Source organism: Canis lupus, chromosome 13 (genome assembly GCF_003254725.2).
Source record: "Canis lupus dingo isolate Sandy chromosome 13, ASM325472v2, whole genome shotgun sequence".
In the NCBI taxonomy this organism is placed as follows: Eukaryota; Metazoa; Chordata; class Mammalia; order Carnivora; family Canidae; genus Canis; species Canis lupus.
In genome coordinates this window covers 35,469,610-35,488,543 of record NC_064255.1, presented here as the reverse complement: position 1 = coordinate 35,488,543, position 18,934 = coordinate 35,469,610, and the positions used below count along the sequence as shown (strand labels likewise).

The 18,934-nt window shown below is 57.8% G+C and overlaps 1 protein-coding gene across 3 annotated transcripts in view; it reads left to right on the top strand.

Moving 5' to 3' along the window:
* AGO2 (argonaute RISC catalytic component 2) overlaps positions 1-18,934 on the top strand; it is a 111,932-nt gene that overhangs the window by 76,661 nt on the left and 16,337 nt on the right. For all 3 annotated transcript variants that reach the window (XM_025450840.3, XM_035701570.2, XM_025450841.3), the window contains 12 exons: positions 1,454-1,590; positions 2,175-2,309; positions 3,111-3,198; positions 3,851-3,998; positions 4,607-4,726; positions 4,854-4,976; positions 7,594-7,727; positions 9,387-9,571; positions 10,838-10,997; positions 13,786-13,876; positions 15,732-15,926; positions 17,745-17,879. In XM_025450840.3, coding sequence (XP_025306625.1) covers positions 1,454-1,590; positions 2,175-2,309; positions 3,111-3,198; positions 3,851-3,998; positions 4,607-4,726; positions 4,854-4,976; positions 7,594-7,727; positions 9,387-9,571; positions 10,838-10,997; positions 13,786-13,876; positions 15,732-15,926; positions 17,745-17,879 — 1,651 coding nt within the window. The remainder of the gene's footprint in view (positions 1-1,453; positions 1,591-2,174; positions 2,310-3,110; positions 3,199-3,850; positions 3,999-4,606; positions 4,727-4,853; positions 4,977-7,593; positions 7,728-9,386; positions 9,572-10,837; positions 10,998-13,785; positions 13,877-15,731; positions 15,927-17,744; positions 17,880-18,934) is intronic.

The window sequence follows — 18,934 nt, the reverse complement described above, 5'->3', positions numbered from 1 at the left end:
ACAGGCTGCGGAGGATGCCGGATGCTTCAGCCCATTGCTTTATTCCACATGGACGCCGGGACGGCTCGTGATTTCCCAGGTGTTGCACTAATTCCTTGTGTGACGGCCCCGAACAGGCCAGGCCACCTTGCCACATGCAGGCGCCTCGGGGTTCTGACCTGGGACACCTGCTCCTTCCAGGAGGGCGGCACCTGGTAGGGCCTCAGGGCTGTTGGGGTGAACCAGCGATGGGAGAGGGGCCTCCAGGCTGACCCCTCCCAGTAGGGGCAGAGCTCTAGGATTTGAAGGGCAGTGGGGCTTCCGTTGTCCCTCTGTGGGCGTGAGAGCACATGCTCCGAAGTGCCCCGTTGGATTTTCCCGGGACCCTGGTGTTCTCAGTTTCTAGGCCTGGGTGGGGGTGGCCTCATTCCCGGCCAGCTGGCACTCGTGGCGGGGAGCTTCCCCCAGGCCCCGGGGGATCATCCGTTACTGCTTGGAACTTGTGTTGGGAGGAAGGCAGGTGGATGCCAGAGAAAAAAATCTAGAAGGGTAGTTGCCAAAATGTTGAATACTTTTCAAATGAGCGGCAGAAATTACTGCGATTTTTGTTTCCTGGGTTCTTTTGAATTAATCACCATGTTACTATTACAATCAGGAGAAAAGTCTATTTTCACTTAGGAAAAATAATAGAGAAAGTGGCGGGATCAACATGTGTAAGGGGGAGAGAGATGGGACCGTGTCCGCAGTCCGGTTGTCGGCGCAGCCCATAGGGTGGACGACTCAACCCCTGAAGGACGCATCCTTAGTGATGACACGTCCCAGGTGACCAGGCACCGTTGGTGCTGCTGCCTCGAGAGCGTGTCCGCCTCCCTCACGTGACCTCTTGCCCCCGCACATGTGGGCACCCAGCCCCTAGGAGGTGTGCGAGGGTCCTCACACAGCGACCTGACCACCCCGCTCATGAGGCCGGGCTCCTCCCGTCTCCCTCCGCGTATTGGGAGCCTGTCCTGCTGCATGAGACAGGGAGTGGACACCTGGGTGCCGCGTCTCTGCACACTCCTTGGCAAAGCAGCCAGGCTCCCTGGGGCCTGGGGCTGGTTCAGTCCAGCCGCCTCGGCCTGATTGTGGTTGACACTCGGCAGGTGCCCCTTCTGCCTGTGCCTGCACACACAGCACCCCTGTTCTAGGAAGGGGTGAAGCGCCATGCTCAGATAAGTCCTGGAGGATGAGCGTTAAAGCAGAGGGGAGGGGAGGGGTGTCAGACACCCGAGCTGAAGCCGACAACACCCCGTGCGCCCCAGGCCCTGCTCAGCCAGAGCCCGTGTGTGGCATCCAGAGGCACGGTGGGTGGGTGGCCGTGACTCCATAAGGACAGAAACGGCAGACTTGTTGGTGTGAGTCTTGGCCTGCATCACTGTTGCCGTGAGCGGCAGACCTGGAGTCAGCCCCACGGACACGGGGTCTCTTGTTTCAGGTACACCCCTGTGGGCCGCTCCTTCTTTACCGCGTCCGAGGGCTGCTCCAACCCCCTTGGCGGGGGCCGGGAAGTGTGGTTTGGCTTCCATCAGTCCGTCCGACCTTCTCTTTGGAAGATGATGTTGAATATTGATGGTGAGCGCAGCCCCAGTCTTTGTCGTGGGGCAGGGGCGGGGAGCACCCACGTGGCCCGTCCAGACGTGGCCTCTCACACCTGCTGCTGAGGTTCGGGGCACTGGGACGGGCCTGCATCCCTGACTCCTTCCCCGGTGCTGCTGCCCATCCCACCAGGCAGGGCCTGCCCTCAGTCTCCCCTTTTCCTTTTGTGGCCTGGTTGGTAGGACTGGGGGTTCGGGGCCAGCCTGGGGTGTGGTCTGCTGGCTGGTCGCCAGACTCGGGGTGGCCTGTCCTCCTGGGAGACTCAGTGTCAGATCACACAAGGGAACAAATACACCAGGAGACAGAAAGCCCGAGGCGATGGCTGTTGTGATCTGGCGGGTTTCACCTTAAGGCTAATTTTATTCTCAGAGGGGAGCTTGATCTTTGGGCTCCACCAACTGCATCCAGTTGGCCCTGAGCGGAAGGGGTCTCAGACGGCCTCCTCTGGCTCCGTCCTACCCGTAGGGCCTGCAGGTGGTCCCCAGGGGCCAGGCGGCCAGCCTGGAGGAGGCACCGTCGGGCACACATCGTGCTTTTGCTTTTCTCTTTCCCATCTACAGTCTCAGCAACTGCATTTTATAAGGCACAGCCAGTAATCGAGTTTGTTTGTGAAGTTTTGGATTTTAAAAGTATTGAAGAACAACAGAAACCTCTGACAGATTCCCAAAGGGTAAAGTTTACCAAAGAAATCAAAGGTGGGTAAACAAACTGCCTTGCACGTCGGGCTGAGGTCCTTTCCCCTGCGCTGGGGCTCCTGGCAGGGGTGCGAGGGGGGAGAGTGATTAGCCATCGGATGAATTTAGCACAGAGATGAACTAAGCCCATTTCACAGAGCAGGATTAGTCATGTTCTAAATAAACGGCTTTCCACGTAGGGTGAGGAGCAGGTCACTGACCGGTGATGTCCAAGTCACTGGACTCGAGGACCAGAGAGCAGCAGGGTGGTTATAATCCACACCTCATGCTGTTCTGGAATGGGGAGCATGCTTTCATGCCTTGTCACGTGGCCCTCACAACCCTGGCAGTGTCCGGACCCACCGGGCCCAGTTTCCACTCAAGGAGACGCGGCCTGAGTGCAGTGGCCTGGCCCGGGCCTGTCCGCCCAACCGCGTAGAATTGGCTGGCACCTGTCGCCCGCGCCGCGAGCCACGCCCCCCCGGCACCTGTCCTCTCGGAGGGCTCTTTAAAGGCCATCAGAAGTGCCCGTTGCTAAAGATAACCCTGGAGGAAGCACAGAGTCTCAGCTGAGCCAACAGTCTCTTTTATCTTTAAGAACAGTGTCCAGCCTCTGGCCTTGGCATTTCTGGAGCAGAAGGGGCGTCCCTGTGGGTGAGATGGGCCCAGAGGTCCCCCCTTCATGGCGAGTGCAGCCCTGCAGCTGCTCCAGGACACCCTCCGCTTGGGTCTGACACCGGTGACAGCCGGTGCGGGGAAGTGGGGCCTACGCCCCAGGCCCGGTGGGCCTTGACACTGAACTCGGCTGCTCTGTGTTGCCAGGTCTAAAGGTGGAGATAACGCACTGCGGGCAGATGAAGAGGAAGTACCGCGTCTGCAACGTGACCCGGCGGCCCGCCAGTCACCAAACGTAAACGGCCTTAGTCCCCCACTCAGATCAGTTCTGGCGCTCACTGTCGCTCTGAGGTTCAGACTCTAGAGCAGTGACCCTTCTGTTAAGAATTCATTTCATTGTGGTTAAAAATTCTAGAGCTATACCTCTGGCTCAGTAGAGCCAAACCCACACCTAAAGAAATAAAGTAATGAAATTATATCCCGTGGGGTGGGAAGGGGTTGGTGGCTCCCTGTCGATTTTCCTTCCTGAATTTTACAGGTGAGAGAGGAACGTTTTTGTTTGTTCTTCAACCCTCAGGGCTGAGCAGGGACCAGTGGGCACAGCCCACCACAGGGACGGCTAGTGTCCTTATTTGTCCCCAGTTCCTTACACATGCTGTAGACACCTGCGATCTGGGACTATTGCCTATTCTATGCATATAGGTATTTTTTATTTCTCAACTCCAGAGATAATATGCAAGTTCACGAACTGCGTACCTGGAGGGCGTGATTTGGTTCTGACCCCCTCGAACGTGCTTGGACGTTAGCCCCCCACACCCCGCCACCACCTTCTTCGGCGTTCGTGGACGGGCCCCTGCAAGCGGCCCTGCTGAGCCGGCGCCGGCCCACTGCCCGTCCCCGGGGGCGCCACAGAGCTCCTGGCCTGAGCCCCGTCTCCGCTTCCCTAGGTTCCCGCTCCAGCAGGAGAGCGGGCAGACGGTGGAGTGCACAGTGGCCCAGTACTTCAAGGACAGGCACAAGCTGGTTCTGCGCTACCCCCACCTCCCATGTTTACAAGTCGGACAGGAGCAGAAACACACCTACCTTCCCCTCGAGGCAAGTGTCATGTCCCGTCCCCGCTGCCTGGGGCTGGCGGGAGGGCCCCGGCGGGCACCCCTCACACCCACCTCCCCGTGAATGAACCGGTGGGACTCCCGTGGGACTCCCGTGGGACTCCCGTGCCGATCGGGGACGCACCCGTTGTGCCCAGCAGGCAGGCCCCTTGCTCGAGGGGGAGGATGCACAGAAAAGCTACGATTCCTTCACCTTGCCGGGGAAAGATTAAATGCTAAACGGAGACCCAAGTTTTAACTCTTTGCTGCGAGTGCCTTAAACTCTGGACGGGTCCAGTTACCCAGACATCCGGCTGGTTCGGCTGCGCCCTGGTCCGGAAGGCCGGCCTCCTCCCCAGCAGCGGCAGCCTCCTGGTCCCATGCTGTGAGGTTCCCAGCTCGGGTTGGTGCCAGGCCAGGCCCATCTAGGAGGGCCTCCTGTCGCTGGCAGATTTCAGGGCAGCCACCACGGGGTCTGCGAGGCGCATCACCCTTTGTGGCTACGAGACGGCAGCGTCACAGGTGGAGCCAGGGCACCAGCCCCACGCCCAGCTCAGACCCGTGCCCGGCTCCCAGCACGGGGGCTGACGCCCTGTCTGCGTCTCTTCCTAGGTCTGTAACATAGTAGCAGGACAGAGATGTATCAAAAAGCTGACCGACAATCAGACCTCAACCATGATCAGAGCGACTGCCAGGTCAGCGCCGGATCGGCAAGAAGAGATTAGCAAGCTGGTGAGCACCGCGCTCGCAGGGCCAGGCCGGGGCTGGGGACGCCACGGGGAATGCAGTACCTGCTGCCGGGCCAGGGAGCCCCTGAGGCTTTGGACGGACACGGCTTATTTTTTCTTTCCTTTTCAAGATGCGAAGTGCAAGTTTTAACACAGATCCGTATGTTCGTGAATTTGGAATTATGGTCAAGGACGAGATGACAGACGTGACCGGGCGGGTCCTCCAGCCACCCTCCATCCTCTATGGGGGCAGGGTACGTGCACAGCAGGGCCCGGGGGGCATGCGTGGGTGTCTGCCAGACAATGGTGGAGCAGCGGCTTTTGAACCCAGGTCAGAACCATCGCCAAGTGTAGACCATGGTCGAAGTGAGGGATTCTTGCCACCGTAGTTGGCAGGCGTTAGGGGCCTCAGGAAGCACGGAGTTGCTGGGCCGCTGGAGGATTTTCAGCATTACCCTTTATCTTTTCAAAGGGTGATTTTTATTATCCCATTAAAACCTAGAAAGCAGTGTTCTTTGTGTGATGGGTACTCTGCTCGTGATGAATTATTTTCCGGGAGCTCGTACTGCTTTTCTATTTTTTAAACTTTGGTTTTGGGAGTATCTGGTGGCAAACAGAGCTGTTAGTCCCTCAGGTTTTTGTTCATTTGTTTTCACTCATGTAATGCCTGGCTTCAGCGCATAATAACGCCGTACCGTCCGTTGAGCCCTGCAGAGCTCCTGAGAAGGGCCCTCACATACTCCTCAGGGCTCCCCAGACGCAGAGCGCGGTGCTGCTGGATGGGCAGCTGGTCCTCAGGACCTGTAGCAAAACTAGTTTTGTTTGCAGGGTTTTTCCCTTTCTCATTGTAACGTGTAAGTTCTGCTTTTTAAAATGTTCCAAAATTACAAAAGGTAGAAGGAATTACAGGAGCAGAGGGCACCTGGCTGGCTCGCTCGGGAGAGCGTGCGACTCCGAATGTCAGGTCACGAGTTTGAGCCCCATGTTGAGCGTGGAGCCTACTTACAAAACAACCGCGACGAAGCAGAGGGTTACAGGAAGAAGTCTCAGTTGCTCTCCCAGGAAGGGCCCGGTGTTCCCTTTATCCTTTGTAAAGCTGTCCAGGGATGATTCACATGTTTTCACCCCTTCCACTGCAAATAGTAACATTAAATACACTTCTTTTAACTCAAAACCGTCACTTAGAGCACATGGAGGTCTTGGAGATGGCTCTGCATGTATGTGACGCATGGCTTGTTCTTTTGGACTCTTACCATGTGGTGTTCTGCATGGGGGGGAGGGGGGTGTCCCTGTCCTGGCCCCCATCCCCCAAAGGATGGCTTCTGAGCAAGGCCTCCTGGCTCTTTCTCAGCTCACTTGTGCACCTGCTATGTCCAGATGCTATGCAAACATAACACCTTTTAAACCCTTCTTACAACACTAGGAGGAAGAGTGTGTGATTCCCTTTCACGAGCAAGTGGAGAGATGGCTAGAAATAGAGGCTTACGTGGCCCTTACGTGGTCAAACCGAGATCACAGATCTGGTGTTTATTTTCACTGCCTCTGCTTATATCTGTTTCAACTTTATGCCTTTTAATAGATAACAGGAATAGTCTGTCTTGTAATCTATTCTTGCAAAAATATTAGAATTATAAGCATTGAAATTTTATAGTTTTTCTAAATGAGCACAGTTTTCCAGATCTTTGAAACATTTTAATGAGAGCAAACACTTTCCATCTACTCCACTCGTTGTCTGTTGTTGGAGCAAACCGTGAAATGTCCCCCCAGGGGATGTTTAACAGTGCCTGGAGGCTGGTTCTGGTGCCGTGGACTGCTAGCATCCCGCAGTGCATAGGACAGTCCAGATGTCAGTAGAGCTGCGGTTGAGAAACACGTGTCATGAGAGCCCGTGTCTGTTAAAACTGTGTGTGTGTGTGTGTGTGTGTGTGTGTGTGTTTACTAAAGTCTGCAATACCAGACCGCTGGTCAGCTGTCTCCTACAGAAGTCTGTCTCAAGTGGCAGCAGGGCAATAGTTATAAAAATATAGGAAAGAAAAGCGTTTATTTTTAAAAGGTTTGGTTTTTACAAATAGACTTGTATTACTTTTGTAAATAAAAAAAAGTTTTCCACTAAAAACACTTCTGCAGCTGAATAACAGGAACTCAGGTACAGCTCTGTCCTCTGGTGGTGCCCCCAGGCCTAGAGCCCTGCCTCCCTCCCCCAGCCCTCCCCGATGGCCCCTGTGCCCCGGAATCACTTGAAGGGAGTTCAGAGCTTCTTCGGGTGCCAGTGCTGAGGTCTGGTCCTTTCTGGCTCAGAAATGGCAAGCCCCAGTGGATGCGCCCCTTGCTGTCTTTACCAGTGGGAGCAGCTTCCATCCTTAAACAGCCGCATGCGGTGGCATGTGGGGTGGGGGGGCCCTAGCTGGTCCGTCTGCTCCCCGGCCCGGGACTGGGAAGGAGCACCTTGACTTCTCTTCCCCTCCTGCCTGCCTGTGTGGTGATGGAGGAGGCAGAGTAGATGAGAGCGTGTTCTGACCCAGGAAGCCCTCCTATAGCAACACGAGGCCCTGGCGTTCCTCGGGGCTGCCCCTGAGGTTGTGTGGACTTCTGGGCCTCTCTGCTCTCCTGGCCTCTATCCACCCCTCCCTCCACCGTCCATCCATCCGTCCCTCCTCTCCTGTCCAGCTCTTCGTCTGTCCATCCGTCCGTTATCTCCAGCCCACTTGCACTGCTGGGCAGGCCGGAGATGGGAGGCTGCACAGAGGCTCAGTTCTCAGCCTCAGGAGCACCATGTGGTCGGAGGACCAGCAGCCATAGGGAAAGTAACAGCATCGGCGGTGGGGACATGTTTCCCATTTTCCCTCACCCTAAGTTTCTTGCCATTTGCAGAATAAAGCGATTGCCACCCCTGTCCAGGGCGTGTGGGACATGAGGAACAAGCAGTTTCACACAGGCATTGAGATCAAGGTGTGGGCCATTGCGTGCTTCGCCCCCCAGCGTCAGTGTACAGAAGTCCACCTGAAGTAAGGCCACCGGGGTCAGGCGCGCCTGGCTTTGGGCGGGATGGGGGGCAGGGGGGAGGGACAGCCGGCAGGGGGGTGCGAGGCCGGCAGGGACGTGGACTTAGTGCCGTTGCCGAGCTTGGTGGCCTTTCCCTGGCAGGGAGCACTGGCCCAGGACACGTGGGCCGCCTCAAGGCTGCTTCTACTTCTCAGACTCATTGGTGGAGGGAGTGTGGAAAAGTGATGGAGATTATATAAGAGATAAAACAGTAAACAAGTAAATTTGAAAATTTTATGCAAAAGAAAAAGTTATATTCAGTGAACTCAACTTACTTTGAAGAAAACACGTTGGCCTCGTGCTTCTGCATCACCCTGGTGTGGCCCAGGCAGCAGACCCCTTTGAAAGTAGCACCAAAAATATGCAGTTTCGTCGGTCGTTTTTTTTTTTTTTTAACATATTTTTATTTAAATTCAGTTCGTCAACATATGCAGTATAACATCCAGGGCTCATCCCATCAAGATAATTTCATGTCTTTATTTGAGAGAGAATGAGTGAGAGCACAAGCAGGGGAGCAGCAGGAGAGGCAGAGGCAGGCTCCCCCCTGAGCAGGGAGCCCGATGTGGGACTCCATCCCAGGATCCTAGGATCATGACCTGAGCCGAGGGCAGACGCCTATCTGAGCCACCCAGGTGCCCTTGTCGTTTGTGTTTTTGTGTCCAAAACACCAACAGTGGAAAGGAAGCTACTACTTCCCATCTGTCTTACGGGGAAGCAGGAGGGAACTCAGAGCCTGAGAGGCAGAGCTGGTTAACATGCTGGTGAAGGCCGCCTCTGAGAAGCTGGGGCTCAAAGTCACCGAGAGCAGACGTCAAGGGGTGAAAGGCTGTCGGGGCTACTTGTCCCCGCTGCCGGCAGCGTGAGCTGGCCGCACAGAGCAGCTTAGGAAGCCAAGGCGGCTGCAGCTGAACCCCAGGTACCTCTTCCCCGTGTTGTGGCCTCAGCCCTGCGGTGAATTCACACATAGGTGTAAATGCGGATGCACACGCATGCACACGTCTCTAAGCACATCGACGTATAGGAGGATGAACACTCACGCCACTGGATCGAGTGTCCTTATCCTTAACTGTCGAAGGCGACGTTATTTTTACTTCTGGGCTTAAAATAGAAGCTGTTGCCCTGTGTGTGCCCCCCGCCCGGGGTGGGGGTGGCCTCTCCAGGCCTGCCGGGGCAGCTGCTGGTGTTACCCTGGCTGTGGCCGATCCTGCTCTCTCCCACGGCTGTGTCGCCCAAGTCCAAGCGGTTCAAGAATAATGGGGGCGAGTCCAAGGGGACTGTGGGTTGGTGGCTTCCCTCTCTCTGACAGTGTTTGGCGCTGACGAGGTCCTGCGTCTTGCCCCAGGACCCAGGTGCTGGTCGGGCCTGCCGAGTGGGTGGCAGCCGCACCAGCCCCTACAGCTGGGAGTGGCTTTTTAGGAACCCGCATGTACGTGTAGCATATACCTCTGCCTTGAGTTAACACATAGAAATGGCTCTGTCCAGGTCTGACCCTTGGATTCGGACACCAGTGGAAGTGGCTTGGGTTGGGCTGTTAAAGCTGTGCCCTTCCCCTGGGGTCCCTGGTTGGGGTGGATTCTTGGGCGCCCGCCATGCGTTCAAGCCTGATGAGCTTTCTCCTTCAGATCCTTCACGGAGCAGCTCAGAAAGATCTCGAGGGACGCTGGGATGCCCATCCAGGGCCAGCCGTGCTTCTGTAAATATGCCCAGGGGGCGGATAGCGTGGAGCCCATGTTCAGGCACCTGAAGAATACGTATGCTGGCCTTCAGCTGGTGGTGGTCATCCTGCCTGGCAAAACCCCCGTTTACGGTAGGCCTTCACTCTCGGGGTCCCCGGGTGTTTGGTGCAGCCCGGCTCCTTGGTGTTTTTGCCACACTGAGGGATGCCTGTGCTTGCCCCATTCATGAGCTAAGAAGGACGAGGGACGTTCTGACAACTGCCAGGCAAGTGCCGAGGGCCGCCCGCATCAGCGCTGAGACCACTTCCTGGAGGCCAGCATGTGCGTGGTTATTTTATTCCACCCCACTCGATGTTGGCCGGGTGGAGGAATGCCCCTTCGGTGCACATGCAGTGATCACCGGGGGCCGCTGTCCAGGTGTGGCCATCTCTGTGCCCCCTTGGAGCTCTCTGGAAGGTGATCAGAGTCTTCACGCCAGCAGGGCAGTTGTGCATCCATTCAGCTGAAACTTAGCCAGCCCCTGTGATGAGAGTTCAAAGAGCAGCCCCCCATCCAAGGGACCCCAGGGCGGTGGGGGTGGCGGACAGGTGACTCCAGGACAGGTGAGGGGGGAGGGGTTGCTGTTGGACAGCTGTGGGAAGTCTGCGGGACCCAAAGGTGCCCAGCAGAGGTGGCGTCAGGATGAGAACCTCTGGCATGTGGGGGCCGTGACGCTCAGGTGGTGTCACCAACTGGACCCTCAGATCGAATTAGATACATAAAAGCCGTGCATCTCTCCTCCAAGCTACGTATCCAAGAACGCAGATGACACCATCGGTGTTTCCATCCACAAGTCACCCGTTCCCACAGCACTGCCCAGGGAGCTGACCATGGCTCCGTGCAAGAATCCAGAAACTGAGGGGTGTGGGCCTCGATAGCTCTTTCACGTCGGCTTTGCATGTGCTGTGAATTTCGAGGATGCCAGCGTCTCTATTTTTAACAACCCAAGCTTTTGCTCGTAACCCTGAGCACTGCGATAGAAGGCAGCGTTCTAGGCGGGAGCGCCAGCCCCTGAGCCAGGCTGGCTCTGCCCATACGGCTCTGCAGCCCCTAAAGCTCCTGAAAGGGTCCTCACCCCGCCGAGCCATGAGCCCTGCTCCACAGCCTCCTGGCGAGGTGACGCCAGCCTGGACAGGGCCGCAGCCAGAACTCCAGCCCCAGGGCCTGGCCACCCCCCACCTGCCGGTCCCCCTCTTCCCAGGCGTGGCCTCACGTGGGGCTGGGCGGGGAAGCCGGCCCCAGTGCTGTGGTTGCAATTACGAGGGGGGCCCCTGCGGTTTGGGGTGGGGGTCCTGGGGGGCGCTAAGGAAGAGGCGCCAGTAAGAGCTGCCAACGTGGGCGTCTTTCATGCTCCACAGCCGAGGTGAAGCGCGTGGGAGACACGGTGCTGGGGATGGCCACGCAGTGTGTGCAGATGAAGAACGTGCAGAGGACCACCCCGCAGACCCTGTCCAACCTCTGCTTGAAGATCAATGTCAAACTGGGAGGCGTGAACAACATCCTGCTGCCCCAGGGGAGGTAAGGCCAGCCCCCCTGCCGTGTGTGTGCCCGGTGACAGCAGGGTCCCTGTGGGATGGGGGCAGCGCACACATGGGCGTCGGGCTGCCTGCACCAAGCAATGTCCTGGATGCAGCAGAAACTGGAAGTAAGACACAGGTTCAGCTGCTCGGAGTCTGGGGGTCAGGGGGCATCCGGGGGTCACTGAGTGCCATGGCTGGGTTCCCTGAGTGCGGGGAGGCCAGAGAAGGGCCCAGGGGTCCTGAAACATGAAAGCTGGCAGCTGTGCCGTGAAAGGAGTGAGTGACTGGGACATGAGCCTCCCTAGTCAGAGCTCCCGTCCTGGAGCAACACACGTCACTGCCGTGAAGGCTGGAGCAGCCCTCCCGGGCTGGCGGTGGCTGCCCCTGATGTGGTCGGTGCTGGGAACAGAGCCCTTGGGGAAGGCTCCACGGAAGAGCACACCATTGGCAGATCGCAGGCCAGGGTCAGGGTCGGGGGCTGGCGGCGCGGGGGTGGGGCAGGACTCCGGGCTCCCCCAGGACCTCTTGGCTGGGCATGTGGCCCTGGTGCTCAAGGGAAGGCCAGGATCAGCTTCTAGGCCTCCTGAGGGTTGGCCGGCCGGTGCCTGCTGCAGCAGGGAGAGAGTCTCCATGACAACAGATACTGTCGTGTGGTTCTTTCTGAAGAATCTTGGCCTTCGCGTTAGCATGTGAACGGCAAACGTGGGTAAACACAGGTTATTTGACACACTCACCCCTCCATGAGCCAGACTGCCCTTGGCGAGATGAGGCGCTCATGCGGATGGCAGGCCCTCGTTGCTGCTCCTGTGTGTTTGGGGAGAGGCACCAGGCGGCACCAGCTGTGTGCACAGCCCTCCACGCTCCCCTGGTGCCCGTGCGGGCACACGTGGGCCAGCATCTGGGTCAGCTCCGGGCCTCGTGGAAGCACACAGGTTCTGATGAGCACGCCTGGATCGGGACCCAAGCACTGACCGTCCTAGCAAGTCTACAAGCGATACTGCCCCGGGGGCCACACCCGAAGAACACCCGGGTCACACTGCTGGGCGGAGTTAGGCTGCTGTGCAGTAAAGTGGAAAGAACCTGAGTTTAGAGCGGACAGTCTTGAACTTGAGGGCTGGATCCGCGAGGCGAGGTTGACTTGCTCAGGTCGTGGGAATATGTGAGGACCTGTCAAGAGCAGGTGGCGAACTCAGGGTGCCATTCACTCAGCAGGCTCTGTGTTGAGTGCCTACTGTGTGCAGGAGTGTGCCACAGCAGGGAGCACAGCGCCCAGCGTCCCAGCCCTCTAGTGGGGGGACCCAGACACATGAGAAGCAGTGACATCACCAGAGGGACAGGAGCTCAGGAGGGTGAGGAACTGGGGTTTATGTGGTGACAGTCTCCATGGAGAAGGTGGCCTTGGGCAGATGGCAGGCCCGAGGGTGCAGGCGTGTGGGATGCCGGTGGAAAGGGTGTTCCAGACTCAGGCCACGGTTTGAGCAAGGACTCTGGGTGGGGGCCTGCCAGGACGGCTGGGGATTTTAGCGAAGGACCCAGGGGTGGAGGGCTGCTGGCAGGGGCCTGGGGCTCGCTCTGGGCAGGATGCAGCGCTGGAGGCTCCTCTCCTGAAAGGCTGCTCCAGCTCTGGGTGGATCGGGACCCAGGGGCACCTGTGTTGTCTCGGGAGGGGTGCTGGCAGTGGGGGCGGGGCGGGTGCCCAGAGATCGTGTTTAGAAGATGGCACTGCAGGGCCTGCTGACAGGTTGGGTTTGGGCTGTGAGTGAGAGAGGAAGGGGGTCCACGGCTCTCCCTCCGCAGAGCCTCTGCAGACTTAGCACTAGAGGTGGGGGCTGCGGCATCGTGCTGGAGGAACGTCACGGGTGGGCAAGCGGGAACCGGGATCTGGTAACCGGGATGTGTGTTTAGGGGTCCCCAGCAGAGGGGTGGTATTGAAAGCCACAAGACTGGTTAGATCCGGATCCCCCAGCGCAGGGTATAGACAGGATGGATGCCCACCAAGCATGCTGCCCTGGGAGTTCGGGGTTAAAGAGTTGTGGAGAGGGGGAGCCGGGCGGGTCCTGGGTGTCCTGGGTCTCCTGTGTCGGGTGGTGCTGACAGACCTAGTGAGGAGGTCTGAGGCTCTGCTGTGTGGGGCGGGGCCTTGTCGCCATGGCAGCAGGCAGCAGGAAGGGGGGGCAGGTTGCTCTGAGGTGGTGAATGGGCCCCGCTAATTAGGAGCTTAGCCACAGGCAGGTGCTCCTCGTCAGAGGTGTGAGTCACAACCCGGGTGCAGATGCTCCCTGGAGTAGGAGCCCCGGGCAGGGGCGCAGCATGGCGGGCTGCTTGCCAGGGCCCCGTGTCCGTGCTGGGGAGGCGAGATCGGGGCCGCCCCCGAGGCCTGCCTTACGGAGAGGGGCGGGTGGGCCATGGTGAGCAGGTGGGGGTGGGGACACCCCAGCGAAGAGCTCCCCAGGGGTGGTTGGAAACACGCTGGGGATCGAAGTCTTGCATATGTAATCATTTTGTTATAAATATGTGATTTTAACATATATAATTACAATATGTAAGATTACCGTGGAAGCGCTCAGCTGGGTACAAAATAGAATCCTCCCCGCCCGCAGCCCCAGCAGCCTGGGGTGCGGTGCTCCCCGGCTTCCATGGAAGCAGATCTCAGACGTCCTGTGGCCTCCTCAGCGAGGTGTTCTGGGTAGAACATCACAAGATCAGACGTTCTCTTGAAAACATAAGTGACGCTGGGGCCAGTGGGTTCGGGGTCCAGGCCTCAGACGCCCCGCTTCCCTCCGCAGGCCGCCCGTGTTCCAGCAACCCGTCATCTTCCTGGGGGCCGACGTCACTCACCCACCTGCCGGGGATGGGAAGAAGCCTTCCATTGCCGCCGTGAGTATCCGTGCTCCCCGCTGCGCCTCTCGAGGTGACGTCCGACCCTCTGTGGGACCCACAGCCTGGAGAGCTGCCTGTGGGAGGGCACACGGTCCCGTTGCGGCTCGTCGCTGGAGCAGCTGGTGAAAGAGTCTCGTAGAAAATAGGCGTTTGGAGGGGACTCCGCATATGGCTAAATGTGCCTGAGAAGTGATGAGGTCGCGCTGCCTGGGGCCCAGCCCAAGCAGCCCAGGTGTGGCAGCAGGGGAGAGGGCCTGTCCCACGGGTCCACCTGCAGCTCCTGGGGGGCCTGGGGGCTCGCTGCCCACTGGGGCAGACACTGCACAGGACTCGTGTGCCACCTTCTTTATGCTGCACACCCCTTTTGGACATTTTCTATCTTTTATTATAAAACACTAAACGTAAAGCAGTCACACAGTCCAGTGGTAAAACGTAGGCCTTGCCCCAGTCCTGCCCATGAGTTGCGTCTGGGCTTCTGGGGAGGTGGGGGGTGGGGGGCAACATCATGGCCTTTCACTCAGCAGGACCCGACAAGCACGTACTCAGAATAGTGTGGACTGTAAATGTGGAATGCAGGCCGGGGTGCCCCTTGTACTTGTCTGACGGGACACCCCAGGGCTCTGTGGCCAAGGAGGCCAAGTGGAGGGAAGGAAGCATCGGGCTCAAGGTCTGTGGTCCCCAGCACACCAGGTGGGGACTGCCAGACCGACCTCTGGGCCATTGCGTGTTCTGTCATTTGCCACACAATCAGAGAATATTGGCATTTTCTGAGCACCCGCTCCACACCAAGCTCCGGGTGGGCTGCATAACTACACTGAGTTAGAATCTCGTGGGGTCTGAGTAGGTTCCCCACTGGAAACACGAAGTCCAGAAAGGCCAAGCTCAGTGACTCAAGAGAAGCAGCAGAAAACAGCTGAAGACTGGCCGAGGCTCAGTGTTGAGGCCTGAGCTGTGCAGGGTAACAGGGGCTGCTGCGCCCATCACACCCCTGCGCGGGGGCGGGGGGGGGGTGCTTTGCTCGCTCATTCCCTCCATCGTGGCCACTCTAGAAAGAGAGATGCCAGCCACGTGTGTGGACAAGGCCACCACTGGGCAGGCTGGGGCTTCTCTCTGAGACACAGTGGACCCTGAGGTGTGGCCGGGCCCCCCAGGAGGTGCAGGCCTCCCCACAGGGCGTGCCTGGTGTCATTCAGGGCCGTGCTCCTTTATCACGTTAGCACTGCGCAGTGGGATCCCTCCTGCTTGTACCATAGGCAGCAATCCAGGTACGTCCGCTTCCTACCTGTGGTGCGGGCTTTACCTTGTTATGAATCTTTCAGCTCTTCCTTGTTGATTAGCTGAAAGAAGGCAGCAGGCCACTCCATGTAATCGTGTTTATCGTGCTCTTGTCATCTTGTCCTCTGGGCACCTCCGTTTGACTGCTTATGTGGCAGCTGACCGTTGGGGTGCTCTGCTGTTCCTGGGGCTCAGGGTCTTGGGGTGCATGCTGATCGACACGCAGCTTGTCTGGGTGAACGACGCGCTTTGGAAGAACTAAGGGATCCTCAGATTGCTGTCTTGGGGCTGATGGAATTCAGTCCCATCTGGTCACAGGCCAAGTACAGGTTCAGACTAATTGCCCGCTTTTTATTAGGTGCTCTCAGCAAACTTTTTTCTTTGTGATGTATTTATAAACATCGTTGCCCACGTACCTAAAAGAAATGCAGAGGCAGCAGGTTCGCCTCCGACAAGCCACTGCCACTTCCCCGTGGTGTCAGGTTGGGGTGGAGACGTGTGTCCACCCCCGGCCCTTGTGCAGCACGCAGAGCAGGGGCTTCCAGAAGTCCCCACCATGCCCCCGCTCGTCCCGCAGGTCGTGGGCAGCATGGACGCGCACCCCAACCGCTACTGCGCCACCGTGCGGGTTCAGCAGCACCGGCAGGAGATCATCCAGGACCTGGCCACCATGGTCCGTGAGCTCCTCATCCAGTTCTACAAGTCCACGCGCTTCAAGCCCACGCGCATCATCTTCTACCGCGATGGCGTCTCCGAGGGCCAGTTTCAGCAGGTGGGTGCCTCACGGTTTGCTCTTTCTGTTCCCAGAAAGCCCTAGAGTCCCTCGTTTGTCCCGCACGGTAGCCTCCCAAGCTCCCCGACGGACACAGTGATGCGGTTTCAGTTCATTGGAAGGGGGGCTTGGGGAGAGGACGCCAGGCCGGCAGTGCCGAGGCAAGATGGGGGCGTCGAATGTGGGTCCCGCGGCTGGGTGCCCTTCCAGAGGCTTGGCTGTGGGGAATCTGTGGGTGGGGACCCCATTGTGTCGGGGGGTCACCTCCACGTGCAGTGTGAAAGGCAGGCTGCAGGGTGGAGACCACAGGCCTGGTGACAGCTATGGGGGGCCAGGAGGATGGCTGGGCGGGGGCCCCCAGATGTGATCTTGGGTGGTGTGTGGATCACGGGCAGGGGTGCCGTCAGAGACGGCGGTGGGGAGCAATGCGGCAGGGGAGCAGGTATGGGGAGATTGTTGCTGTGCTCTGCCTCCAAGCACCTGCCTTAGCTCCCTGTCACTGTGACCTGCGGTCGGTGCTGAATCCGTCCCAGAGCTCGGGAGGTGGATGCCCTGAATGTGTCTCCTCCGCATTGGGCCTAGCTAATTCCACCCACGCATCCACCCACGCGGATCCATCCCAACGTGCTTCACTGGGAGACGTTAGCGGGAAAGGCAGAGGATGCAGGGCCCGTGTCCCCTCCTGGGGGAGAGCCACCCAGGCAGGAAGGCATCCTGAGAGCTGCGCTGCTGTGCTTCTGAGGCCCCAGGCTGCCTGACTAGGCAGAAGCAGGATGGCCTGGACCTTCCTGGTCCAGAGCGGAGCAGCAGCCAGTCCCCCAAGGCCCTCGGGTGGCATAGAGAACAGTCAACACTCCTGGCCAGGGCATCATTGAGCCCCTGCGGGAGGCAGGGCCGGTAGCTCCAGGTCCCCTCTTGGGTTCCCTTGGTTGAAAATGTTCCCCTCCTCTGGGGCCCCAGCCCTCTCAACACCTCCCACCCCCCAGCCATTCCTGCCGAGAAGGGTCTGTGCCTTTCTGTGTTTATCGCTTTGGCGACGTACTCCACGTCTTATGGAAACCCCACAGCTGGCGTCTCAACCCAGAACCCAAGATACTTTGGAAACACCATAACATGATATTTAATTAGGACATTGGTTAAAAATCCGAGGTGTGTGGTCCCTGTGCTCGCCTCGTCACAGCGTGATAGCTGTCTGCCTCTTTCTCTGTGACACGGACAGGGTACTTGTGTGCCAAGCACTCTACGTTACCTTAGTTTTCACAACAGGCCTGCAAGGTAGGATGCTCCCATTTTAAAAGAAAAAAATAAATAAATAAATACCCTGGGCATCGGAGAGGGTCATGGCTTTTTCCCAAAGCCACACGGCTGCATGGCGGTAGGGCTAGGGTTGGAGCTCAGGTCTGACTCTTAAGCCAGTGTTCATGCCACGAGGTTCTTTTCCTCCTCTCTGGTATAGAAAACAAGCCGTTGAATGGATTTCCTCATGTGTGTGTCTCGTATTGGGTCTCATTACTCCTGTGTACTGTGGGTGCCATTTATTGAGCACTTAGAACATTCCAGAAACCGTGCTGAGCAATTTTAGGCATTATCTAATTTAAACCATTTAACTATGAAACCTGGGTCTCATCTGCTCAATTATATAAATGAAAAAACAAATACAGAAAGTCAGAGTCACACAGCTAATAACCAGCTAGTGGAGCCAGAAGACTGATCTGCAAGTATTTGTCCAATAGCCTATGTTATTAAGGGATTTATTTTAAGGTAGAAAGAGGCTGTAAAAACGAAATAATCCTTAAGTGTGTCTTTTCTTTCCCTTAGGTTCTCCACCATGAGTTACTGGCCATTCGCGAGGCATGTATTAAGCTAGAAAAAGACTACCAGCCAGGGATCACTTTCATAGTGGTACAGAAAAGGCACCACACGCGGCTCTTCTGCACCGACAAGAACGAGAGGGTGAGGCTCGGAGGCTGAAGGAGGGGCCGGAGGTCGGCCCTGGGCTGGGGCCGTGAGGACGCGGGTCCCTGCTCGGCCCTCGCCCGGAGCCGCGCTGCAGAGGTGCCGGTGCCAGCTCTGCTGCTGTCCTGGGGCTCGTGGGAGACCCTGTCCTCCGAGGGGCTGTCTCCACAAAGCCCCAGCCGTAGGCGCTGGAGACGGGCCCTCCTCGGTCTGGTGCGACATTGGACCCTTACGTCCCACGGGCTGGGACAGGACCGGGCGGGAGATACCATGGGTCCAGTAAAGTGATCGCCAGAGAGCTGGCTCTGGAAGAGGCCACGGCACCCCTGGCAGTGGGCACAGTAGGTGGGATTCAGTAAACTGGGGACCCTCGGGGGAGGCTGGAGTGCTGAGGGCGGCTCCGGGGAGCTGGTCCTGGGCGTCCCAGAATAAGAATGAGCAGGAGGGAGAAGCAAGGTTTATAGATGTAGCTGCTGAGAAAGCCCCACAGTTGAAAGGTAGGAATCTTCACATAAAAGTAGTTTCCAACAGGATAAATAAGCATAAACCTCCACTCAGACACCTGTCCCCACCTGCCCAGCGTCAGGTAGCTGCCCAGACGAGGGACGCTCCCAGAAGGGGGAGAGACCTGGAGAACCAGCAGCCCCCCAACTGCTCATTAGCCCCAGCGCGAGAAAGCACAGCAAGGGAGAAACGCTGCTTGTCTAGTTGGAACACAAAACACAGCTTGCTAGTGAGAGGAAGGGATACTTCGTCCCGGCCACAGGGATGACCCAGCAGGAAGATCTGACAGCCATGGGCTTGGATGTTACCTAATGCAGTGACCTAAAAATACAGCGTAGCGAAAAAGTAGCAATTCCAGGAGAAACTGATAAATCTACCATCAAAGAGGTATTTCAGCACACCACTGTCAGAAACTGGAGCGGACACACCTGAGTAAAAGCTAGAAGTTGGAAGAGCGAAATGGCCAGGCCAGATGAGTTAGAGTCCAGCCATTCATGTCGAGTTCACGTGCACGGCTTACGAAAATTGCCTTGTACGTGGTCACAAAG